The sequence below is a fragment of the Mytilus californianus genome, unplaced genomic scaffold (genome assembly GCF_021869535.1).
Source record: "Mytilus californianus isolate M0D057914Y unplaced genomic scaffold, xbMytCali1.0.p SCAF_6, whole genome shotgun sequence".
Lineage (NCBI taxonomy): Eukaryota > Metazoa > Mollusca > Bivalvia > Mytilida > Mytilidae > Mytilus > Mytilus californianus.
In genome coordinates, this window is record NW_026262712.1 from 34,055,656 (window position 1) to 34,070,650 (window position 14,995).

General features: G+C 31.0%; 1 protein-coding gene across 12 annotated transcripts in view; it reads right to left on the bottom strand.

The window, feature by feature from the left end:
• The window catches only part of LOC127706038 (nck-associated protein 1-like), a 79,263-nt gene extending 64,559 nt beyond the window's left edge, over positions 1-14,704 (bottom strand). For all 12 annotated transcript variants that reach the window (XM_052210435.1, XM_052210434.1, XM_052210432.1 and 9 more), the window contains exons 1-7: positions 14,516-14,704; positions 6,404-6,514; positions 4,106-4,192; positions 3,167-3,223; positions 2,728-2,870; positions 1,551-1,641; positions 359-496 (exon numbers count right to left, since the gene is read on the bottom strand). In XM_052210435.1, coding sequence (XP_052066395.1) covers positions 359-496; positions 1,551-1,641; positions 2,728-2,870; positions 3,167-3,223; positions 4,106-4,192; positions 6,404-6,514; positions 14,516-14,620 — 732 coding nt within the window. In that variant the 5' untranslated portion in view covers positions 14,621-14,704. The remainder of the gene's footprint in view (positions 1-358; positions 497-1,550; positions 1,642-2,727; positions 2,871-3,166; positions 3,224-4,105; positions 4,193-6,403; positions 6,515-14,515) is intronic.
• Between the last annotated feature and the right edge of the window lie 291 nt (positions 14,705-14,995).

Genomic DNA, 14,995 nt, shown 5'->3' on the forward strand with positions numbered 1-14,995 from the left:
CTCTTATGATCTAGAGAGGACAATGAAAAATTAACAATATGGTGGATATGAGATCATTTCTTTTTTAAAGGTCTATCTAGAGAATTTTTTTACAGTTTAGCTTCTTTGCATGTTGTTATTTGGAGATATTATGAAGCCAAGGAAAAAGATTGAAAAAATTATTGAGTTGCCTCCCTTTTACCAAATATTTTTACAATAAAAAAATGTTTGTACTTGTTTATATTGTATTTCCTTAAAAACTAACAGTAAGTTAAAGATTTTCAAATACAAATATCGCTTGAATTGAAATCAGAAACAAGCAACTTTTCTTTTCTTATTGCATTGCCATCAAATGCTGTACTAACTGTAGAGTTCTTACCATATCTGTGATGGGACTATTCATTATTTTAGCAGGTTCTGCTAGCAAACTTAACATCTGTGTAGATCTCATCATTTCTGCTGTTAAATTCCTTTTGGGATAGATTACGTGTAGTGACATAATGGCTGGGATCAAAACCTGAAAATATTCAATTGATTTTATTAAGAGCTGTTCCAGGAAAACATATAAAGGAGAGGGGCGGGGGTTGACAACAATTTACTTATAGCCTACCTCCCATAAGTTTTATTTTCATTTGTAAATGAATTGAATTTACTTTCAACTCTATTACCAACAGAAAATTATATCATGTGGTGTCCAACCCGTCCGTATCTTTTTTTTTCCTGGAATAGCCCTAAGCTTAATGTCAGTGCAGAAAAATTATACATTCAGAAACAACTAAAATTCTAAATTAAGAAACAATTTCCCAAACACTTTTAAAAATTGCTAATTTTGGCAAATAAATGCCACTGGTTAATGATGTAAGTTGGCAATTTTGTTGGTCAATGTCGGTATAATAGATTTCATATTTTGAAATATATTTTGTGTTGCCAGTTCAATGACATTCATCTAACTTTTCCTCTAGAACACATGCATTGAAAGTAATAGCTTCAATATCTTTAATATTACAAAAGCATGCATTCAAACTAATATTCTAAATTATTATATCACAAATAAAAATTCTCTTTTGTCATTGGCTAAAAGCATACAGTCTTCTTTCATAAAATATTATATTCACTGTGGGAAAATCATGAGAGGTTAATATAGGATTTGGACCAGCGTCCATGTACCTAAATATAGATATTCCAAGGCAACGTCAATGACGTAGGTTTATGACGTTATGCAAATTCTTGTTTTTTCTTTTCTTGTTTTCTGTGTATTTTTTTCTCTTCTTCTTGTTTTAGATGTATTCTTTTAGTAAACTTTTTTAAATATTTCAACTTATAAAAGTGAGCACCTGCAAAAGCATATGAAATATTTAGTATAAAAACAAGGAGCAGTTTTAAAAGTATCTTTAGCAAATACTAGAAAATTGGTGAAGGATAAAAAGCCTTGATGAAAATCATATCTCTGGGGTTGATAAATTATTGTATCAACCTCATCAAAAGTCAATAGTTGTATAATGTTTGTTGCCAATTATGAATTCCACCTTGTTCCTCTTTAAAAGTCCTAAATGTAGGTGTTATCTATTTACCCTTGAATGAGGTACAAACTCCTCTGACATCTTCTTCATTGGGTGATCGTAATCCTGCACCATTTGCCCAAGTCTGGGAAAGGAGGCATCGCTGAAATTTCAATAAAAGAATTGTTATAATTACTAGTTACTGATTTATTGTATGCAAAATCAAGTGCTGTCCAAAAAATATTCTTTCTTAATTCAATTAGCATGTGTTTGGTTACATAAAGTTGTTGTTGAATATTTTTTATAAAAAAAGTGCAAAATAAATGTTAAATTATTAATTGATAATTAACCATTTTACATCTTAACTGCAAATACACATCTTATAAATGCATATTTTCAGTATGATATTGTTTCAAATATATCGTAAACAAGAATGTGTCCATAGTACACGGATGCCCCACTCGCACTATCATTTTCTATGTTCAGTGGACCGTGAAATTGGGGTAAAAACTCTAATTTGGCATTACAATTAGAAAGATCATATCATAGGGAACATGTTTACTGAGTTTCAAGTTGATTGTACTTCAACTTCATCAAAATTACCTTGACCAAAAACTTTAACCTGAAGCGGGACAGACGCATGGATGGACGGACGGACGAACGAACAGACACACAGACCGAAAAACATAATGCCCCTCTACTATCAAAGGTGGGGCATAAAAATAACAGTTTTGATAGATATTTTATTTTCATAATGAATTATTTCAGCAGAAATCATGCTAGTAGTATGTCATAGTATGGCAAATTTCCCATATTCTAATACACAAAGAAGTTTAACATTGACTCTGTGAAGTCTTTTTAAGAATCTGGTCCATCTGATTTATAAATGTCACAGGTGACATCTCATTGATATATTTTTTCAATTAATGCAAAAAAAGTTTCTCGTTACTTTTGTATACTGAAACTTTTTGGAAATATACAATTTTTTGAAATTCAATATTCAAATAATTTCAAGACAGGTATATATACACTACAATTTAAGTTGATTTTGCAGTACCAGCTTTAACTCAAGTTTTCATTTTTTTTCTAAATATTCCAAAAAAAAAGTTGTATTCAATAAAGAATCTGTGTCTTTTTTTTAACACTGATTGCACTGTCATGCCTAAATTAATTTTTTTTGAAAAGGGTCTTCTTTTTGTTGACCATTGAAAAAACAAAAATGACATACATTTAATATATATATACTAACCCTGCACCATGGAGAAATTCATGTGCTACATTAAACAGAGACAGTACTAATCTTCTGTCATCAACTTTTGACACCAAAACCATGATTGACACATAGGTCACCATGAGGTCAAGGTATTGTTTGGTAAGGTCATAGTTCAAGGCCTGAAAAAAATCAAGTGAAAAATACAGTAAACCTTAACATTATTAAAAGTTGAATATATATTTTTTTAAATTAATTGATAAATAAGTTATGCAATTCTAACCTGTAGATATTACTATTGGTTTATTTTTATAAGGTTCTCAATTTTTTCTTCAAACATTTTTTGGGGGCAATTACATAAACTGTAATATTGATGATCAATTCATGGAGGATACTCTATCCAGATGGTCCTTTTCAAGTTATAATTAACTAAAGAAAATTATAAAAATTTGTCAAAATAATCTCTGTGAACACTCACAATGTCCAAATGAACTTGGCATGCATCAATAGTGGTCAGTAAATCTGTAACATGGTCCTGAAAATATAAAATAGAAAACTATGTAAATAGGTACAATATTTGATATATGTTGACATCTCTCCCCCACCTTTGATTTTCATTCTGTGATGAACCCTGTTTATGTAACAGAAATTCATAATTAAAAGATTATATGTGGAAGCCAACATAAATTCATAATTTATTAAAAGATTATGTGTGTGAATCATAAATGCCAAATCTGAGTTCTAATAAACAGTTTATTTTTAGTTGATTTGCATTTTATTATTTGTAGTTGCAATCTAAAATACATCATGTCTTTAAGAGCACCTGAATTCACTCTTATATAGATATAAGAAGATGTGGTATGAGTGCCAATGAGACAAGTCTCCATCCAAGTAAAAATTTTAAAAAGTAAACCATTATAGGTCAAAGTACGGTCTTCAAGACGGAGCCTTGGCTATCATTTTAAGTTCTGATTGTGTTGCTCATTATTAAGTTAGTGTTTTGTGTTATGCTATGTAAACTAGTGTTTGTCTTGTGTATATTTCTTTTGAAAAAGACTTATATTAAAACCTAAAATGGACATTATATATAAATATGATTATTCTTAATATCAATGATGATGTCAATTTGTATTTAACATCCAGTGACAAATGTTACATCCATTACAGAATGAGAACTTGTTAATGGAATATAAATATGAACCCTTTTTATGTACCAGTACTAGACTGACAAACTGAGCCACTAGTTCATCTGTCTGCATGAACCATGTTACCCTACCGGACACATTATTTAAACTCAGAGCCAATCAGTCTTTGCTCTTACTCCTAAACCCTGCATGCTTAGCATCCTTCAACCAAAAATTTTTCCTGCCCTTTTGTGTCTTCTTACATTTTCTTTATAAACATAATTTAGACCTACCTTAAAGTCCATGATATCAACAAATGTATAGTAATACAGTGACAAAGACTTGACCACATCTGCTTTGATGTTTTGTATTGGAGATAGCTGAAAAAGAATTTAAAAAGAAATTTTCCTTCAATATCATACATTGTAAATTCTGATAAGTGCAACAGGACAATTATTGCATCAATTAAAAACTCACATTTTTTCATTCTGTTTTCGCAATATTTGAATGCAATATTTCATGAAATGCAACATATTAAATTTGCTTTTGTCATTTAATCAACAATAATTTCTATTTTTAAAGGTATACTGTAGATGCATTAATATTTGTGGGAAACCAATTTTTGTGGATTTCATGGGTACAGGGGAACCATGAATTTAAATGTTCTGTATGCTTGTATGTAAATGTTTGTAAAAACCATGAAATCAAATATCCACAAAAATACAATGTTTCCTTAATTCAAGATAATTGGAACCCACGTAAAAAAAATGAATTCACAGTATAAAGTCGTACTAGTGATGAAAAACAAACTTTTTTTTACAGCAGTAGAATATTTAATGTTTTGTATCAAAATTATCCACTTCTGTTGATTCATTATTATTCGTAGGGAACTAATTTTTGGTGGATTTCGTTGGAATGAGTTAATCAAATTTGAGTTTTTAAGCAAGAAACAAATATCCAACAGAAGTGACAGGCACGTATGCAAAATTTATCAAAATCAAGAAATCAAGTTTCCACAAGAATACAATTTGTCATCAATCTAAGAAAAATTAGTACTGTCAAAAATAAAAAAAATCCACTGAATATTTTCAGACACTCAAATAATAGAAACATACAGATTCCACCACTGCATCAAGTATGTTACGATATTTCTCCACTCGAGACAATTGAATTTTAATATTTAAAGCTTGAGGCTTGCTGAGCTTTTAAAATAATTAAAATTTATCAGTCAAGAGAGGAAAAATATTGTAATACACGAGTTATAGTGGCGGAATCTGTTTCTCTAATGAATTTTAAAAGATATCTAAACAAAGTGTATCCTTCCTTTTCAAAGATTTGCAGAATTTTGTGTTCTTTATATGTGACGTCATAAGGCATGGTCTCCTTTTTTTTATGACGTCACAATAGGAAATTCAGAAGAAAACCAAGAAAATTTGACGTCATAATTTAATTTCGACCAATTATTTGCAAAGAACAAATTAAGTTTTCTCTAGAGAAGAGAAATATTTTTCTCTCACCGATCGAGAAATGTGAAAAAAGCATGAAAATTAGAGAAATGAATATAGATACTATATGGTTGCAGCCATAGGCTTAATGTATGAAAGTTTGGAGATAAAATGTATATCTATCAGTATGTGTGTGTGAATGCAGATTTTTTTCAGACACCCACTTGAACAATTCATGCACATAATGTAAGAAACATAGTTTTTAGTTGGACTCTTTGAAGAATCAAACAATTCACAATTAAGGTGAATCATTGGTATATATTTCCTCTGATAGAATTTTCTTATACTTTGCCAGAATGTAGATTTGCCCATGCTCTAGACTATTCAAATATATACATGTAATAAAAAGTATGGGTCACCTTGCTATTTTTCAAGCTACAAGTCATGCAAAATTGCCCTAATTTGTATGGAATGTTCATGAAAAAATACTTTATATAAAGAAATTTATGAGATAGAACTTTGAAAATATATAATATGAGAAGATAGGTTTTCAAAAATGGTGTCACCGACCTTGTTTTCCTGCTACAAGTAAAAATTTGAAATTTCTCTATCATTCCTTCATTTTACTATTTGAATTATCTCCCCTCAAATGACTAAGTTGACAATTTGCTTCAAACAAACACAAATAATTGGTAGTTGATCAATCAGTCTGAATAATGCAATAAATCATATTTTTTTTCTATGTTCCAATAAACAGTCTATCCCACTAATTGCCAATCTGTTTCAAAACTGAGAACTACTATTTTCCAATCCAAGATGGCGGAAAACAGTTTATCTACCGTAAATCATTTTCATAAGGTCACACTTGTAATTCTTCATAATTTGAACACTTGTGTGAATTGATTTTGTATTCATTAACTTAGAAACAATACAGACCAAGACAGAGAGTTGCTGAGGTCTAAATTGCACTCCTACCATCATGCTGCATTCTTCGCATATTAAACTAATTGTAAAATAATAATAAAATTTGTATGATAAATACAGATTTACAAATATTGTGACTTTCCTCAGCCATTTGGAAATAGCAAACCATACCTCATGTACCTTAGCTATAGCGTTTTTCTACTTCATACATTTAAGACTTACCGTTGACGATTTGGAATCAATGTTTGGGAATTTCTTTGACAGGTATTTAAATGGTGCATCCAACGATTTTTCTGATAAGAATGATGGCTTATTTTCTGGATTACCAAGCATCTATAAAAACAAAAACAGAGATAACTATTAACATTTACACTTAAATTTTTGAAAGGTTTAACACTACTGACATTTACACCTAAAAGGGTTAACACTATAAAGATCTGCATTTAGAAGGTTAAACACTACTGATGTTTGAACTTAAAAGGGTTAGTTACTATTAACATCAGCACTCAAAAGGGAGACAACTATTAACATCTGCACCCAAAAGGGAGACAACTGTCAACATCTGCACTCAAAAGGGAGATAATTATTATCATCTACACTCAATAGGAAGATAACTATAAACATCTGAACTTAAAAGGAGATATCTATCAATATCTGCACTCAAAAGGGAGTTAACTTTTAACATCTGCACTCAAAAGGGAGATAACTATTAACATCTGCACTAAAGGGAGATGACTATTTACATCTGCACTCAAACCGGAAATATATAATAACATCTGTACTTAATAGGGAGATAACTATCAACTAGTGCACCAAGAAAGTTTAATTGTTTATGAGTTATTATTTATTATTGCTTGTTTAAAGCAACGTGATACAGTGGCAAATATTTCACCCATGTTCAAGACTAAATATTTGTGTTTTTTTATAGAAAATTTTCATGCTTTGTAAAAGTCAAATAATTTTGCCTTTTCCATTCAGAAGTTATGGCTTCAAATGGTGCATATATAATCTATCCAAAATATGTGTAGTCCTATAAATTTTACTCCTGTACATTAATAACAGATGTTGGGTATTAAACAACTTAATAACATTAAACCAACCATTACTGAAAATAACTATTCCTATTTAAAATACAACAAAACGTTGCAAAAACTGCATGAAAAAAAAACCTACTTTATTATCTGTAAGAAGCAGGTGTCCCAACAGCTACATTAAAAAACATCTTGGCCAGAGTGATCTGAATGAAGCTAACCTAATAAATTACCTCTGAGAAATTACCCATAAAGTAAAAAGAAATACAGCTAAGAAATCTAATTTATAGAGATTTACACTATGTAAATGTAAAAATTTAGAATATTTTAAACATATAATATCAAATTCAATGTTTGAATACAAACCTACCTAGCATAACCTCCATCAGATATGCTAATAAAATGCTCCGCTGGGCGCAGCTTGATGTGACCGCAGAGGTCGAACCCTGAACAGTTGGGGCAAGTATGGACACAACATTCAAGCTTGATACAGCACTGAATTTGGATTGTGATTAAATATTTGACACAGCATAGGTTTCTGACACAGAATGAATGTGGTTTAAGAACTTTAAAATTTTTAATTTACCTATTCAAACCATATCATTATTATTTGCTTTTATATATAAATCAGAAATAACCAATTTAAAATGGAAAATTTTAAAGAAAAAAAGTGGAAAAAAATCACCCCCTCAAATTTTTTGAACCCCCTTATGATTCATCACCCCCAAACTCAATCCCAGCCTTCCCTTTGTGCTACAATGTATGGTGCCTTGCAGTACAATTTCAGAGCGATCCGTACACTTGAACACAAGTTATTGTCATGAAACTAGAAAAATGCTTGTTTTTTTGCCCCTTTTTTGGCCCTAATTCCTAAAATTTGAGGCAATTACCCCAAAAGTCAATCCCAGCCTTCCCTTTGTGGTATGGTACCTTGCAGTACAATTTCAGAGAGATCCATACACTTGAACACAAGTTATAGTCTGGAAACTAGAAAAATGCTTATTTTTGGCCCCCTTTTGGCCCCTTAATCCTAAACGTTTTGGGCAATTACCCCAAACTCAATTCCAGCTTTCCCTTTGTGATATGGAACCTTGTAGTACAATTTCAGAAAGATCCATACACTTACACACAAGTTATTGTCATGAAACTAGAAAAATGCTTGTTTTTTGCCCCTTTTTTGGCCCCTAATTCCTAAAATTTTGAGGCAATTACCTCCAAAATCAATCCCAGCATTCCCTTTGTGATATGGAACCTTGTGGTACAATGTCAGAGAGATCCATACACTAACACACAAGTTATGTCTGGAAGTTACAAAAATGCTTATTTTTGGCCCCTAATTCTTAACTGTTGGTACCATAACCCCCAAAATCAATCCCAACCTTCCTTTAGTGGTATTGAACCTTGTGGTAAAATTTCATAGAGATCCATTCACTTAAACTAAAGTTAGAGTGCGAAAACCAATGTGTCTTCGGACGACGACGACGCTGGAGACAACGACAACGACGCCAACGTCATACCAATATACGACCACAAAAATTTTTTTGCGGTCGTATAAAAACCACATGAACTTAAATCATTCAAGTGTAAAATGTAGGTCACCAAAACAGCATGAACTTCACAAATTGTCTTCAGAGGTGAAATATCATTTCTCTATCATTAGGTCATTTAAGCTCTCCCATATCCCATACTAGTTATTATTCTTTATGACTAAAAGTGTGCTTTGATTTATTGTAGTTCTTTCATTTTGACATCAAAATAATAATATTGTAGTCATCTCATTTTTAATTGTGGCATCTCGAGAGAAAAAAAAGGTGACAATACCTGTTGATGTCATAAAAAGTACACAGTGTTTTGAAGGTCATTCAAAAAGAATGTTAAAGTTTGCCTATATATCATGAGTCCACCAGTCTTTATTTGCTTTAACTGCTTTCTAAGCCTTTGGCTTGATCTCCACTCAAGGCAATCAGGCTAACTCAAGACCTCTGAGGCAGAAAACAAGTTTCCAGGGAAATGGAACTAAATGCAGACACTTTAGGTCACTCAATCATGAAATGTAGGTCAAACTCAGGGAAATTTTGCTGAATAGGACTTTGTAATGGTAAAAGTTTAACCCTAAAGCATTAATGATATATCCATATATTTTTTTAAGAAATGGTCCTGAAAATCTCCTTTTATTCATATCCAAAATTAGGATAGAAACAAGAATGTGTCCATAGTACATGGATGCCCCACTCACACTATCATTTTCTATGTTCAGTGGACCTTGAAATTGGGGTCAAAACTCTAATTTGGCATTAAAAATAGAAAGATCATATCATAGGGAACATGTGTACTAAGTTTCAAGTTGATTGGACTTCAACTTCATCAAAAACTACCTTCACCAAAAACTTAAACCTGAAGCGACCAAAATCTTTAACATGAAGCAGGACAGATGAACGAACGAACGGACGGATGAACAGATGAACATACGCACAGACCGAAAAACATAATGCCCCTAAGTGGGGCATAAAAAATAAAATTGAAAGTATGACATGTATGATGCAGATACAACATGTTTATGACAGAGATATATATAAAATATATAAAATAATGTAAAGTAAAATAGAATATTTTCAATAACCTAATGCTTTAATTTTATAAAGTAAAAATTATAAATGAAAAATTACATCACAAATATATATACATACATACATGTAAAGCCCTTTCACCAGACTACTAAAATTTTGTAATAAAATGATTACCTGTACACTTTATATAGTCCGTTTGACTTCTATGTATTTGCAGAAAAAAAAATAAAAAATCCATTTTCTCAAATCATTTTTTTTCTTCTTGGATGTATGTTGATATATGAAATATACAAACTCTGACTATTGATTTCATAATTTTTGGTCTATAATTAAAAAAGTTACCCAAAAAGTCTCTATATTAATTTTATTTTTTGAAGTACATGTTGTCAATACTGATGTTAAACAATTGTTAAAATAATGATTTGAAAAAAATCGATTTTCTAGAATTTTTGTCTGCAAACATATAAAAGTCAAACGGACCATATAATGAACATCATGAAGTAAATAAAAAAAAATTCTAGTGAAGAAAATAATGAAAAATTTTACCAAAATATGCATTTTTCATCAAAATTTCATAAACAACATGAACAATGCAAACAGATGTTTAATTTCAGTTTTAATATTCAAAGAAATTAAATGAAAAGGGTCTTTCCTTTCATTCTGGTATCATGCTTTAAATCTTAAAATTCTGCAAGAGTCTCTCTTGGTTTATCTCCTTTCCAATTAAAATATTTAGTGCCTGTTATACCCTTTAGGATTCCAAGTGCATGGTACATACACAATGTGTGCAAAAAAGTGACAAAAAAAGTTCAAATCAAAATGAACCCATCCAGACACTCTTAGATGCTAAACAAAAGTAAATTATGATAATAAAACATTGCATTAACATGTCCCATCAGTACTTGCCAGACTTGCCTTATCTAGTATCTTCTACAGGGGGTATTTCACGACATTGACTATCTATGAGGGTCTCACACAGTCAGAGTCTAGTATCTAGTAATTGTTGTCCCGTAATTATATACCGGTATATAAAATGCTGTTTTACTGTTTTGGATGTTCTATTGGTGAGTCTGCAGGTCATTGAAGCCAGCAGGTTAAGAAAATATAGTTTAGACCAAATTTAAAATGAATGGCTAAGGCAAGTGAAAATTTACACACTCTCAGTATAAAGGATTATTGACATAAAGAACCTTCGTTCAACAAATTAAAAAAATAAAAATTTGAATAAAGAATAATCACTTGTCCGACCCCCTCCAAAAAAATAAATGAAAATAAATATATATAAATATTCACCTACGTGACCTAGATATATTTACAGAGGGAGCAAACAATCATTCAAATAAATTTTTTAAATATTTTTAAAGCTTCTTTTTTGTTAATTTTTAGTACATATTATTCTTTTTTATCTTGGTAAAGGTCCATATTATGTCTTCTACATGTCTTTCAAGTTTTGCAGGGACTTAAAAAAACACAAATTGTACAAAAAGAAAAACAATGACAGACAAAAATCACTTAATCTAATGCTACAAACAGATTTAAAAAAAATAACACAAACAGACATGCTGACAACAACGCCATCTACTTACAGACATCTGTTAGGTCATGTGATAAAAAACATGATAAATAACAAACTGTTAGTATATAGTCAAACCATTTGTATGCAGGACTTGATAAACTGGCAGATATGGGAAGGAGCATCTGGGTTAGTCTCTCTTTGCTTAGTCATGAACAATTCACACAAGGAGATTGGGTCAAACATCACTCTTGCTAGTGTTGAGTGATTCACTGTGAAACAGGGTGATTGCTCGTGATTTCAAGTGAAAAAATTGATTTACAACCATGTCATTAAATATCAACAGAATATGCACATGTACGAGGGGCTGGATGGGGTTAACCCAATAGAGAATAATGGACAAAAAGTTCAGAATAATGGGCAAAAATAACTAAGAATAGAAAAAAGTAGGTAAACAAAATAAAGAATAGAAAATGATGAGGTGTTAAATCATAAAGAATCGAGAATAATTGAGTGTTAAATCATAAAGAAAAGAAAATAAATGTAATGGGGAAAATAAATAAACAATATCGAAAATGGTCTAAAAAATTAAATAATAAAAAAATGAAGGACCTTCATCCAGACCCTCATGTATTTTGGGTCGTATAGGATATTAAAGAGTGAATCACCTATAATCACCAGAATCCACTCTGAAAAATCACCACAAAGAGTGATGAATAACTGAATCACCTTGTGTGGCTTTTGTGCACTGAATAACTTTTTTCTTTTAAAAATACATGTCGATTCATTAGTAATGATAAAGACCAGGAAAGAAAATAAACATAGGTTACTTTTTTTTTTTTTAAATTATATAGAAATGATTTCTGACATTGTCTTCACGACTTATAAAGATAACATTCAAACGGCTAATTTCAATGACTGCTACATGTACCTTTTTCTATAATTGTGTTAAAACACCAACTGGTAAAAGCCTTCACTATATATATGTATCTAGTGAATATCTTTAAATATGTTCACTGATGAATTTCTTAGTACTTTTTTGTACAAGTAATTGTTTATCCAATTTATTATAAAATTAGTTTAAAGTTCTGGTCAGATTATCAAAAATGACAACTCAATGTATTTTTTAACTAGCCTGTCGCAACCATTTCTATCATGGGTTAAACATTGTGACATTTCCCTATCATTCAAATTTGCATATGAATAAACTGAATAAAATATTGGAAGAAACCATACAGAAGAAGCTTGCACTTTATACACATGGGCGAAAAGCCTTGCCTTTCAGAACACCATGCATTCATTAAAAAAACAAATTCTCAAAACAAACAACTATTGCTTACATCCTTATATTTACTGAATGCCTAGAACCAAAACAAAAGGTCAAATAAGTGTAATCAAAGGAACTACATGTAAATTCAGCATGCAAGCAACAGTGATTTGAAAAGCTCTTATTTCAACAACTGAAATTTATAAACAAACAAGAAAAGCGCTGAAAAGATATGAGAAAATCTGCAACTATTTATTGAAAAACATTTGATGAAGAATTTTGAAAAACCTTCTGAATATATGATTTATTCATTTTCACCTTTTGCAAGTCTTGTTTCGCTTGGGCGCAGCTTTGCCGTGCAAAAATTATTTTCTCTTTATTACATATTTGTTTTCTGCATGTTTAATGATGTTGATGGGTTTACCATTCATTTTCATTCTGTTTCAGGCAAGGTTATTTATTTCCAGTTCTGTTACAATGCCAGAATACTCATTTTCAAAATACTCTTTACCCACCTCCTCCCCTAGAAAATCAAATGGTCATCCTCTAAACACACGATTCTGTATACATTGTTAAAATCTGACAATGTTTGAATAAATTGTCACGTATATCATGTATATTGTACATGTTACAAAAAATATGAAAGTTCTGAAAACCAGTTTTTTTCCTCAACTAAATTATATAAAAGCCATAATTTTCAATACATGTACATATTCATTCATTTCTTATCCAAAAGCAGTTAGTAATAGATACTTCCTCAAATTTATAAACTAGCTAAGTGCCTATGGCAAAGTGAAACATAATACACTGTAAAACACTTGTTTTTTTTAAGTGTAATAAACTTTTTCTTCATTGACAAGTATTTATATCATTTATGAATTGCATTTATAATTGAGCATTTAATCCTCTTCGTTTGCCAATTACATGTAAAATTATCAATAACTGCAGGCATAACAGAAAAAAATCTAGACGTTTGTTTGATTTAAAAATAATGGATATTCGATATGGGTAACACTTTCAGGGAATAAGACTAACATTTCCTAACTAGGGGCCCAACCCGCCACAATGTGAAAATTAAAATACATGTAAGCACTATAATGACTATGGGCATTTTAATAAAAAATTTAGCGGCCCAACCCAAATTTTAGTAGCATTGGCTACTGGGCCCTGCTAATCTTTTTCCCTGACTTTTAACCATGTATTTTTTCCCAATGAGAAAAAAAGTAAAATAACAAAAATACAGAACTCCAAAGAAAATTCAAAATGGAAAGTCCTTTATCAAATGGCAAAATCAAAAGCTCAAACACATCAAACGAATAGACTTGTTGCACTTTTTTATGTATTTGTATCTTTCTATGGCACCAGATATAAATAATCTCCTTTTTTATTTACAGTTATTCAGGTAATAACCTTAGGAACCAGGCAATAGAAATATATAGTTTTCAGTCACAGGGAGTGCCGTACCCATGACCTGATTCATGCACACTGAGAAAATTAATTAAGTTTTGCTAGTTTGTTTCTCTTAGGTGTACTAAAACATTATCTACTTATTGCTGCAAATGTTCTTCTTATAAGCACAATAATTGGGAGTATGCCATGTGGGACCGATTTATGGTATCATGAAAATTAATTTATGAAATTTACATTGCAGTGTACTGTAAGTCAAACTTAAACATTCATCTAAAACACAACAGACTTCACGATAAACTTATGAATCTGCAGGCCCTAAGCTGATTTTACTGAAAATTTAGTTGTTTCTATTGGCCTGTAGACCTTATTTTTACAGACCCAACTGAAATTTTATCACCTTGGGCTGCTGGGCCTGTGGTTTAGCGCGACGACTGACACAGGGTCATCAACTATTTTACACACTGACTTAATGTAAACTCCTCTTTCTCCTTTTCCAAGTTAACAATTTCGAAAAAGGATCTTAGGTTTTGACTGTCAAAAACAAACCTTTTTGATATTGTAAATGCGTGTTAGCATTCCACGACCTCGGTCATTCATGATAGTTAGTTTTTCTGCCAGCTTCTGCTGGCTAGGCATCATTCCTCGAGACATCGTTACTGTGTTTTATGAGGATAATTTCGCTAATAAGAGATATTTAGATATTCTTCAACCATTGTATACTTCCTTAAAAGACACTTCCGGTTTAAACAAACAAGAGGCTCATATGGTTGGTGGGATTATCTCCCCTCGTTAAACAACTGGGGCGTGTTTTATTGGTCTCTTCTATACATCTCCAGAACGTCTTCTGGTGAAGAGTCCAAAAAGAATGAATCTGTACCTCATCTGGAGATATTCTGTAGAAGAAGCAATAAAACAAATAATATATTTGCCGTCGAATATATCAGATTTTTTTTATGTTGGATGACATAAATGAAGTTTACGATGATTTATTAGAAAATTAAGATACTTCAATTTATTCGGTAGACA